Source organism: Triturus cristatus, chromosome 12 (genome assembly GCF_964204655.1).
Source record: "Triturus cristatus chromosome 12, aTriCri1.1, whole genome shotgun sequence".
Taxonomy (NCBI): domain Eukaryota; kingdom Metazoa; phylum Chordata; class Amphibia; order Caudata; family Salamandridae; genus Triturus; species Triturus cristatus.
The window spans coordinates 798,226,915-798,239,250 of NC_140595.1; the positions used below are offsets into that span (position 1 = coordinate 798,226,915).

Consider the following 12,336-nt stretch of genomic DNA (forward strand, 5'->3'; position numbering starts at 1 on the left):
TCCCCTGAGAAAGACGTGGACCGCAGCCAGGCGTGGCGGCGGAGCACCACCGTGGTCGACATTGCTCTACCCAAGGAGTCCGTAGTGTCGAGTCCACATCTGATAGAGTACCGCACTGCATCCCGCCCGTCGGCAAGAGCCTGGGCGAGCCGTGTCCGGGCCTTCTCCGGACACAGGGGCAGCACGTCCTCCACCGTATCCCACAGGGAGTGAGAGTAACGGTCCAAGAGACAAGCGATTTTAAGAGACCGCAGACCCAAACTAAGGGAGGAGAACAGCTTCTTACCGAACTGTACAAGTCTCTTGGATTCCCGAACCGGGGGAGCAGACAGGAAGGAGGACTGGGAAGTAGAGGCCTGGATAACCATGCTCTCTGGCGTGGGGTGTTGGGACAGATAACTGGGGTCGCCTGGTGCAGGGCCGTGGCGCCCGGCCACGTTCCGATCCACAGGAGGTACTGTGGAGGGCTTGGACCAGGTGCCCTTCAGAACGTCCACTGGTGCTTCATTAAACTGCAGCAGAGGCTCCGAGGAGCTTGCTGACGGTTGGAGCACTTCAGTGAGGAGGTTATTCCTCACGGCCACAGCAGGCAACTCCAGTCCAAGGGCTTCGGCCGCCTTGCGCAGCACCACGGAAACTGCAGTACCTTCCTCCGAAGCCACAGTCGGAGGAGAGATGAAGCCAGTGTCAGGGGAGGTGTCAAGATCACTGGCATCCCCCAGCTCATCTGCCCAGTCCTGTGATAACTGGCCCTGCTGAGCCAGAGGGTCCTCAGACCCCTCCCAGTCGTCACCATCATCCGATTCCTGGTAGACAGGTGGAATGATTGGAGCCGGGCGAAAGATGGGATTGCCACCCATCGGTGTCGGAAGGCAGTGCCGGAGGTGGTACCGGAGGAGACGCCGGCGGAGGGGTCGTGAGGTCGACCGGCATAGTCTGGCATCCAGGCCTGGAGCCCACGGGGACCTGCGGCATCGGGACCGGAGTCGACGACTGCGCCGGAGCCGCCGGCCCGCTAGGCCCCCCCAGTCGAGCCCCCGGGGCCCGAAGGTACGCCAACAGGCGTCAACGGCGGAGCCACGCCTCATGGCCGAGAGGAAGGCACTGGATCTCCGCCGGAGTCGCGTCAGTCCCAGGGACCGGTAGGTATAGGGAACGACGCGACACCTGCGGCTCCGACGGAGCCGCGTGGGTGGTACCACCCGAGCCCTCAGCCGAGTCGCACGACCGGCGAGGGGAGCCCGAAGAGAGATGTCGCCTCTTGGACTTCTTACCATGCTTCGACTTACCCGAAGACTAGGAACCGGACGAGTGGTGGTGATGACTGCTGCCGGAACTCCAGGAGCTTGCGGGACTGCTGCCGCCTAGCTTTAGAAGTCAGGGCCCGGCAGTCGAGGCACGACTCAGAATCATGGTCGGCCCCCAGGCAGTAAAGGCACCGGCGATGGTGGTCCGTAACTTACATCAGTCGGTGACACAGGGTTTAAAACCAGGCATCCTACCGGCACCAGAGTCGAGTCGACACTAGAGACCAAGAGAGTCAAAAAGTTTAGTCAAAAAGTGACTAAAGGGGTAAGCTCTTCCCGGATCGGCGCTGTCTGGCGCGGGAAAAAGGAGAACTGACGTCAGCACGCGAGGGCGGCGTCTAAGTACTCCAACGACGTCATCCCGGCGCACGACACGGAGCCGCAGAAGACGACTAGCGATTCGCAGGGGTATTGCGAACGAAAAACTTTGCGGATCCAGCCTGACATCTGGGGATATTCTAAGGTGAGGAATCTAACTAACGTGTTTCTTTCAGATATGGCTTTTACTTACAGTTTTTGAAGTAGATGCCTTTTTTGAGTCTTTGCCTGCTGTGGATGACGGAGACGGCGTTGACCCAGAGGAAAATTTTGGTGACCTCTGTGAAGGGTCAGAAACATCATGGGATGACTTCAAGTGTTTTCCTCCCTCACTTGAAGAGCTGTCATGGGATCTGGCTCTATCCCAAAGGGTTTTGGTAGGGAAGGTACGGCAAATCTTGCAATTATCTGCCTAATCTTTGGGATAAAGGCAATAAATGCAGTCCTTATGTTGGTCATCCACATGGACCCTCTTTTTATCACAGGTTCAGCAGGACTTGAAAAGAGCTTTCCTGACAGACATTCTGAAGAAAAATTAGAAGAACTGAGTGGCACTCAGGGAGACTCCCTTCCACACGACCTGCAGTGAAAATCTGAGAACTGCCTCTGCTGGGAAGGTTCTAGAGGGTGCTGGTAGCTGATTGGTTGGAACCAAATTTTTGTTCTTTTTACTATAATGATGTAGATAGGCTACTAAGATATAGGCCTTTGGCTTTTTCTTTTAGCCTACTACTGTTATTTACTTTTGGCACTACTTTAGTATTTACTGTGGGACTCCCGCCTTGGCGACGGGGAATGATTCGGCATGTGAATCGATGAAAGATACCCAAATATTGGATAAGTCAGAGCACAACTTCAAATCGTGGTTGCACACGAGACACCAGAGACAGACTAGGTGGGAGTCCGTAACCGATATCATGCAGGGACAAGCACCGCACGGCTTGAACCCAGTCCTCCTCAAAGATATCCTTGCTAACAAAACTGAATTTTTTTCCAAGTCCACAAAAAGTAAAAAAATCCTGTCAAAAAGACAGAAGGGTAGCTCTTCCTGGATCTGTACTTAACTGGCAGGTAAAGAAAAGATGACGACCTCCCACCTCGGTGGCGCATATATAGGTGACCGCGACGTCATAATCAACACTACAGACGAAGTCATGCTGAGACGAATGCAGCCAGCCAGCCACCCACCGGCGCGGGCAAGGGGTACGGCATGAGCAAACGTTTCCAGATCCAGCCTGACGCCTGGGAATTTCAAAGGTAAGGAAACTGCAACTATAAGTCTATCAGATGTTATGTTTAAATAGCACAAAATTAAGGATACCATCCACACAAAAAAATAACGACAAATATAGAGCCAGTTTCCTACATAAGATACAAACTTTTCCAGTGCCCCTCAACAGAAGAATAGAGTTTCCCACTGAAAATACACAAGCATCCAAAAAGCTCAAAAATTTACTTTCATGCCACTTAAATGGAGGCTGGCCCTTCTCATTCTTTCCCTGCAGCACAGCTTTACATGTTTGTACTGAGAAAAACAACTATCAATGCACCTCAATCATGAACCACAGCATCCTCTATTCTATTAATGGGCGAGCAAAGCACCGGCAAGACAGTTTTCAATAGTCATTTAAGTAGTTAAATCTAAACAGCTGATGTGCCATAATACAGTCTGATTAAGCCCTGTCCCTGAACAACTGGTATGAGAAACAAGAAAAGACATTCTGTGAGAAACTAATGCGATTCCATACCTTGGATCTCCCCCTGGGGATCCTTGTAAAACCATTTCATAGCCGCCTCATGGGAGAGTGGTAGGGCGGCCGCAGTGTTTCGCTGTTCCTGCATAGTCTGTGTAAACCTTTCTTCCTCCAAAGAACTGTCCTGCAAAGAAGCCACCAACTTCTCAGCCTCCTGAAAGAAAAAGGTAATTAGAAAGACAATTATATTATACCATCCTTTAACAGGCAAGCAGCTAACCAAGTCACCATCATTTAAACTCTCGAAAGTACTAACCTTCCAGCATACTAGCTGAAGATTCCTTACATCAATCTGCACCAGGTGTCAGAGTTATCCCAGAAAACTTGCCATAGCCCTCATGCACTGACGAACAAGTTACTTCGGTAACACATTATCTGGTAGAGACAATATCTAGCTGCAGATTCCTTAACTTTGAATTTTCCAGACTTCAGGCTGGACCTGGAAACTGTCCCCTATATAGGCGTCAACCAGGCATATGGACGTCTGTTCCATTTAACTTTATCTACCTCAAAGGCACAGAACCATGAAGTGAACTGACGTGTGTCTCACAACTAGGGCCCTGAAAACCCTAGCCCTACCAAATGAGTCCGCAGCCCAGGTAGGCATGGGTGGGTCTGTAAGGAATCTGAAGCTAGTGTCTCTACCAGATAATGTGTTACTGAAGGTAACTTTTTCATCTGATCGAGCTTTCTAGCTGCACATTCCTCAACTTTGACTAGATACCCAAGCCATACCAACCTTGCGGTGGACTGAGGACACATTTCCTACACTAAGTTCTGCATGACTGAATGGGCAAAATGCCTGTCCCTGTGAACCTGACTGTCCAGGCAGTAAGAAACAAGTTACTTACCTAACTTTGGTTCTCCAGTATTGGTAACTTTCATAGATTCCCATAGCTTGTATCATTCCCCGTCGTCGGAATGGGAGTCTCGGAATCCAAAATAACATGGCAGTAGGTACAAAAGAGAAAGAAAAAGGCCTAGGCCTCATACCCTTTGGTAGTACATCTACCTCTTTTTGTAAAAGAGACCAAAATAAAGCAACAACCAATCAGATTAGCCTCACCCCACAGAACCTTCCTGAGAGAAGCTCAGAGCCTCAGATTTTCGTAGCTGTTGTGTAACAGTACAACCAAACCTGCCGAAGGCTGAGCTTTCCCAGGGGAGGAAGGTGGGCGCATGGGAATCTATGAAAGTTACCAATACTGGAGAACCAAAGTTACAGGTAAATAACTTGTTTCTTACTCCAGTATTGGAACTTTCATAGATTCCCATAGCTTGTATCAGAGTAGCTAACAGTAAGAAACACATTTTGCCTCCCTGAGACAACTCCGTATCCATAACTATATATCACCGTACTGTGTTTTTTTTTTTTTTTTTTTTTTTTTTTTTTTTTTACACATAAAAGTACCATGCAAATCACATAAGAAAAATACATAGCAAAATGTGCAAGAACCACTCAATGGAAGATGTTCCACAACACTGCCTGGCCCACAGCCGTGTCTTCCTGTGCCAAGGTCTCCAGACAGTAATGTCTTGTAAAGGTGTGCACGCTGCTCCAAGTCGCAGCTCTGCAGATGTCTTTAATCTGGACCCCCGCAAAGAGAGCCGTAGAGGAAGCCATGGACCTCGTCAAGTGTGCTCCAATTCTGCCCTCTAGAGGCTTGTCCGCTGCAGAATGACAGAACTGTATAGCACTGGAGATCCATCTAGCACTACCCTGCTTGGACAGGGGAAATCCTTTGCGGGGGGCTCTGAATGCAACAAACAATTGCGAAGATTTTCTAAAGGCTTTAGTACGGTCCAGATAAAATTTCAAGCACCGCTGCACGTCCAGCGAATGAAGTGCCCTTTCCGCCGGTGTAGACGGTTCAGGAAAGAAAGCCTTGAGAATCACCGGCTCATTTAAATGAAAGTCCGAAGGCACTTTTGGAACGAACTTTGGATTAGTCCGTAGAATGACAGTATTCCTTTTGAATTGGAGGAAAGGTTTCTGAATTGTAAGAGCTTGCAATTCCCCAATACGCCTTGCTGACGTGAGAGCAAGAAGGAGTGCCAATTTCCATGAGAGGAACTTCAGATCCACTCGATGAACCGGTTCAAAAGGAGGCTTCATCAGCTGGGAGAGAACCAAGTTCAAATGCCATGTGGAAGGCGGAGGCCTCACGGGAGGATAAACTCGAAACAGTCCCTTGAGAAATTGCTTGACAATTCGAGAGGACCAAAGAGACGGCCCAGAGGCAGTGCGTCTGAAGCGAGAAACTGCAGCCAAGTGCACCTTTATTGACGAATGAGCCAAACCTGCCTTAGCCAAGGACAGGAAATAAGGAAGAACTTGATGAGGCTGAGACAAAAAAGGATCCACACCTTGCTGATGGCACCATATGCAAAAGCGTTTCCATTTGAGACGGTAAGTCTTGTTAGTGGAAGGGGCTCTAGCCTGAGAGAGAACATCCCTTATTTTGTTTGAGAGAGGAAGATCTAGGAACTCTCGCTGCTCAGGAGCCATGCTGAGAGGTGTAAGGAACGAGGATCCGGATGCCAGATCTGGCCCTGGGACATAGTGAGAAGATCCGGAATCGTCCGTAGAGGACGAGGAGGGACCAGAGAAAGAAGGTGAAGCTCCGTGAACCAAAACTGCCTCGGCCATGCCGGGGCAATTAAGATCATTTTGCTTGGTTCCGCCTTGATCTTTCTGAGTATCCTCGGTATTAACGGAATGGGGGGGGGGAAGCGTACACAAATGCGCTTGACCAAGCTATCGAAAGCGCATTCCCCAGTGATCAGCGATGGTGAACTTTGCTTGCGTAAGACTGGCATTTCCGGTTTTCCGGGGTGGCGAAAAGATCTAGCGAAGGTTTTCCCCACTGGCGAAAAATGTCCTCCAAGACCATCTGGTTTAGTTCCCACTCGTGGCTGATGGATGAAAGCCTGCTGAGCCTGTCCGCCTTTTCTTTGAGGACCCCTGGAAGGTGTTCCGCTGTGAGTGATATTCCGTGGAGGATCGCCCATTCCCAAATCCCCTGGGCCTCCTGTGACAACGGAAGAGACCTTGTGCCCCCTTCTTTGTTGATGTAATGCATTGCCGTGGTGTTGTCTGTGTGGACGAGAACCGAGGAACCCTGCAACCGTGGCAGAAATGCTTGAAGAGCCAGGCGAATCGCTCTGAGTTCCAGGAGGTTGATATGAAGGAAGCGGTGTTTGGGTAACCAATGCCCACTGACCTGCAAGTCCTGAAGCACCGCACCCCAGCCGTCCAGCGAGGCATCTGTCGTGACAACATGAGGAGCCGGATTGCTTACGAAGGATAGACCTCGGGATAAATTCTCCTGTGTCCACCACAAGGCAGCATCCCTCATCGCCGCAGTAATCACCACCTTGTTGTCGAAAGAGCCGTGAACTTGTTGCCACTGCATGTCTAGTTGCTCTTGAAGAGATCGCATCCGTAATCTGCAATGGGGTATTCGAGGGATGCATGAAGAGATCACTCCTAGCAGGGATTTGTAACGGCTGTAGGAGAGTAGGGTCTGCTTTCTATGTTCACCCCCACTTTTTGCTTTTGCTTTACTGGTTTTCGACTTAGATGTGGCTGTGGGCCTGCTAATCAGACCCACAGCCCTGCTGTTCTCTCTCTAAATTGATACTATGTACTTTAGGTGCATAACCCATTTGGATAGGATCACCTTATTGGCCCCTGTACAGTGTACCTTAGGCTCCTTGCTTAGGTGTAGTATTCCTATACCTATCTTACATATAGACACATGTGTACCTATCAGCCACTCCTATGGCAGGCCTTAACAATCCTGGAGGCAGAGTACTTGGTAACATGTGAGATGGTGCTCTAGCATGAGCTGAGCCTGTCTGCAGCTTTCGGAACCATGTCCTTATAGCTGTTCTATGATATAGCCTACCATATACTCTTAAAGTGCCTTATAATCTTAGACGGTTATGGTAACTATGGTTTGGCTTTATCGAAACATGTCGTGTAAGGTGTCTAACCCTTTGGAATAATACCCCCATCCCATTTCTGGGGATGAGGATATTATCCCTCCCTTCTAGAGGGAGAAGACATGTTGTAACCTACTTACCCGGTTAAAGTTAACCAGAGCCCCAGCATCACAACATGGATGCTGCTGCCACGACACAAGTCTGACCTCCTGCTGCTGGGAGTGATTCCGGCAAGGGAGGCTTGGACAATAGGTTTCCTGCCTTGGGAGGTGCGAGCACCACCCCAGACAGGCCTTAGTGTATTGGGGCAGGGAGGGATGAATGAAACGAGACACTGCCTGGGGCACACAAGGTGCTCCATGCATAGTCCAGTTCAAACCGGTGCTGGGGCACTCCAGCCCCAGTCCTGGCGCGAAACTGGACAAAGGGAAGGGGGTGTAACCACCCCCCTCCCAGGTCCCACCCATAAGGCGTGACCTAGCAGGCAACCCAGCCCCCCAGATTAGTATAAGAGTGGGAGCTGGGCCCCAGGAAATTAGATTATCCTGAACCTGCAACTTGAACAGAAACTCTGGACCTTCGACATTCGACGAAAGAAGAAGACTGAAGAATCTCCCTTGTGGCCAAGGAGTGGCTACCCTGTGCAAACAGGCACCATCAAGAGACTACCCTTTGCTTTGCTGAAGTTCTACGAGGGACCGACTGCAGAGCCCGACCAGAGCCTTGACCTCCAGACTTCTCCGACCCTGATCCACATCCACAGCCGAGCTGAGATCCGTGGAGGCGACGAGAGACGTGGGACCGGCTACCTGGGAAAAGTGGCGAGTATCTTCCAGCGCAGCTTCTGAGGCACCCTCGAAGGTGTGCACTGGGGATTGAGAAGCCCCAACCCCAAGCACCATCTGCACCGAAGATCAGCCCCCCACACTCCACGAGTCCTGCGTGGGACCCTTCTGCATTTTCCTGCTTGCCGCGTCTGTCCGGTTGCTTGCCCGTTGGCTAGCGGCCTTTGTGACGAAACACCTTGAAATCTTCACTGCTGGTTTGGCTCCTCCAGACTGGCTCCCGCTTCTTTGCAAAAGAGAGGCACCCCAGACCTTCCTGGTCTGCACCAGAAGCAAGTCCTCCGTTCTTCGTGGGTTCCGCTTGCCAAGGCTTGGTGAGTCCTAGTTCGACCTAGACGCCGCCGACAGCAAGAGCCTTCGTGGGACAGCTCGCCTCCTGGTCGTCCTCGACGTCTCCTGGTACCCGTGGCTGCAGCGACAAGCTTCACCTTTCACCTGCAATCTTCACGACATCGCCTGGTTCCACGTGGTCACTGGCTAGTGACCTTGACTCTGTCCCTTCTGCTTGCAGGTATCCTCTCTTCTTGATCCCAGCCTTGGGATCCACCGGACACTCCTCACTGACTGCCTGTCAGCAACTTTCCTTCAGGTAACCATAGAAGTCCACGACGAAACCAGACGCAAGTTCACACCTATGCACCCGCAGCCCGTGGGCTAGGTAACTTGGGTACTTCGGTGCTCACAAGAGTAGTGACTATCCTAGGGTCTAGTTTCAGAGTCTCGACTCTCTAGCTGCTTCAGAAGTGTCCTTAAACTGTTAATTTCTAACTGCTAGTAATTCTACCGACTTTTACGCATTACGCGTGAGTGTTTCCACTCTGCACCTGAATCCCGTGGGCCTCCCACTTCCTAACTGTTGCTAGTGTAGTGTAACCCCAGCGATTCCCTAGGCCTAGGCCTATCCTATTTCCGTGACAGTGGTTCTGATACCACTTCTTTAGTATATGGTTTGCATGGCCCCTAGGGCTTAACTGTATTACTTACCTGTGTGACTTAATGTATGCTTAAATAAGACTGTGTTGTACTTGCCTCTAATCTCATAGAGTGCTGAGGGTTTGACTAGAATAAATACACTTTATTTTATATATATATATATATCTGTTGTGGTGTCCTTTCATTTGGTATTCAAGGGATTATATATGGTATCACAGCTGGCTTCACATGCCATTCAGAGTTTAGCCTAAGACTGCTCTTGTCCATGCTACCACTAGGATAGCTGGTCTATAAGGTTGACTTTACAACCAATCACCATAAGGGTTGTTTGGACTGATATAAGGTGTACACTAGAACTAGTGACATCATACATCAGGCCAACTTCTCACAACGGCATATTGAAAGACACCTTTTTCTCAAAAGACGTGCCAAGGACTTCAGCTTTTCTTGCCTTTCGAAGGTTGGGGAAGCCTTGTTGAGAGACGTGTCCAAGATAGCACCTAGGAACCATGCTCTCTTGGACGGACAGAGCGACGACTTCTCTCTGTTGAGAGTCAGACCCAGATTGCTGAATAAAGCTGTACACGCCCCGACTGTTTCCTCTGCTATGAGCCTGGACGGAGCCTTCAGCAACCAATCGTCCAGGTAGGGGAATATTTGATAATGCTGCTTCCTGAGGAAAGCTGCTACCGGTGCCAGCACCTTGGTAAACATCCTCGGGGCAGAACGAAGTCCAAAGGGTAAAACCCTGAATTGGAAGTGGCTCTTGGCTACTTTGAAGCATAGAAACCTCCTGTGGGCTGGATGAATAGGGATGTGAAAATACGCATCTTCGAGATCGAGAGTTGCCATGAAATCTCCCGGGTTGAGGAGACTTAAGATATCCTGGAGAGACACCATCCGAAAGGATTGACAGATGAGATGGGTGTTGAGCTCCCTGAGATCTAAAATGGGTCGCCATTTCTCCGGCATCTTCTTGACCAGGAAAAACCTGGAGTAGAAACCTTGCCCCCTCTGAGACAGGGGAACTGGTTCCACTGCTCCCTTGAGGAGCATCTGATGTACTTCGAGCCTTAAGAGACGCAGGTGTTTTGAAGGCATGGCGACAGGGGGCTTGGAAGGTGGTATATGAAGAAACTCCAGCGTATGACCGTCTCGAATGATGTTGAGGACCAAACGGTCCGATGTTATCTGGGTCCAGTTGTGGAGGTAATGGGAAACCCTGCCTCCCACAGGTGTCAACGGGAAGGAGGGTACAGTAGGCAGAGCCAGAACGCCGCTATTGTCTCTTGGAGGTGTCACGTCCCTGGCGAGTCTGTTTCCCTCTAGTGGTTGAGCGAGAGGAAGACACGGACTGGCCTTGTCGTTGTTGGCACTGTGGGCGATACGACTGGGATGTCGAACCATAAGAAGAGTACCGTTGCAGTTGGTACGAGCATCTGTAGGACGCGGTACTCTTCCCTCTGGCCCCACAGAAAGGCACTTTACGATACTGAAGAGTGCCTAGAGACCTCGCCGTCTCCGTATCTTTTTTAATGTCCTGGAGGGCATCATCGACATGTTTCCCAAACATTGCCTCCCCATCAAACGGGAGGTTCAAGATCTTGTTCTGAACCTCCGGTCGGAACCAAGTCGCTCGGAGCCAGCCCTGCCGACGAATAACAGCCTGACCTGCCAGTGCACGGAAAGCTGTAGTGGCGATGTCCATGGCGCAGTCGATCACTTCCGCCGACGTAGCCTCCCCCTCCTGAAGAATTTTCTTGGCCTCCGTCTTGGCCTCCGATGGAAGTTGGTCCAAGTAAGGCGAAAGGTCGCACCACATTTGGTGATCGTACCTGCCGAGGATCGCCAACGCATTAGGTCCCCTTACTAAAAGACTGGCCATAGAGGAGAAACGTTTTCCCGCATTATCCAGGCGCCTGCCTTCCTTATCCGGAGGGGTGGTGAGTGGTGCCGAAGGAATACGTGACATACGTTGCGCCGCCTGGGAGATTACCGAATCCGGCTTCGGCTGACCAATCAAGGACGCTGGACTGTCCTCAGGTGCCTTGTACTTCTTTTCGAGGCGCGGCAAAACCGGAATCGCCGTAGCCGGGTTCCTCAGCCTTCAAACCCTCGTCCAAGAGATGGCTAACAATGGGAATTGAACGAACCACGTTCCTGTAGGGCTCCTTAAACTCATACAGGAAGCATTTCGTTGGGGCGGACGGTATAGGAAGCTGGAATCTACTGGAAGCCCTTTCCATCAGCTTGTGGAAACCCCCCAACATCTGCCGGAGGAGAATCCACCGGATCATGAGTAGGTGAAGCCGGATCCGGAATGACAGTCCTCCCACTCAGCACACTGATTAGACGTGTTGGCAGTATCTTGATCCTCATCAGAAGAATCATCAGGAACAACCGGGATCACTGGGGGCAACCCTGGGCTGGAAACGTGCAGTTGAGAAACCACCTGAGGCAGTTGCCCTGGTGAAAATACTGTAGGAGCCGATGGAGTAGGCACAGTATGCACTGCAGAGTAAGTCTAAGACGGAGGAGGAGGAACGTGAGAAAACCTCTTCCGATAATCCTGTAACATGCCCTGGAGATCTGCCAGGAGCGATGAAGTGACATTTCACCAGTACTTGTGAAGGACTATGGGCATAACCACAAGAATCCTGATCATCCCCATCAGAGTCTTCTTCTAATAACAATGCGGGAGGCAAGGGGGTCACCCTCCTTGGCGATGTCTCATCCGGTGTTATACGTCTCAAGGAAATTGTAATCCTCTCCGTCGGCGAGGACGTCGTCGGAACAGTCGTCGAGGTCGTCGGAACAGTCGGCGTTGATAATGGAACCATCGTCGAAGAGGTCGTCGACGGAAGCTGCACCGTCGACGACTGGATCGTCAACGAAGATATCGGCGTTGTGGACGCCGTCGTCGACGAGACAGTCGACACCCCCACCATCGTCATCATCGTAGACGTAGTCATAGCTCTCGTGGACGACACAGTCGTCGCCACCGCCGTCTGCACCCTTGTAGACGCCGGTATCGTCGTCGACACTCCCGTCGACGCTGCAGTCAATGCTGGAACAGAAGGCACCGTCGGCGGGACTTTCCTAAGTTGAGGTTTTGAAGCCTTCGTCGACGAAGTCTGCAGCTACATAGTCGACGATCTAGAGTCCTTTTCTGACTTCTCTGAAGATAGAGAAGAGGGTTTCTTGAACGCCTTAGGGGATACCACCACTGCT

At 50.9% G+C, this 12,336-nt stretch overlaps 1 protein-coding gene across 3 annotated transcripts in view; it reads right to left on the bottom strand.

Annotated features, from left to right (window-relative positions):
* GIGYF1 (GRB10 interacting GYF protein 1) overlaps positions 1–12,336 on the bottom strand; it is a 1,351,771-nt gene that overhangs the window by 632,201 nt on the left and 707,234 nt on the right. For all 3 annotated transcript variants that reach the window (XM_085637593.1, XM_085637592.1, XM_085637591.1), the window contains exon 15: positions 3,374–3,533. In XM_085637593.1, coding sequence (XP_085493719.1) covers positions 3,374–3,533 — 160 coding nt within the window. The remainder of the gene's footprint in view (positions 1–3,373; positions 3,534–12,336) is intronic.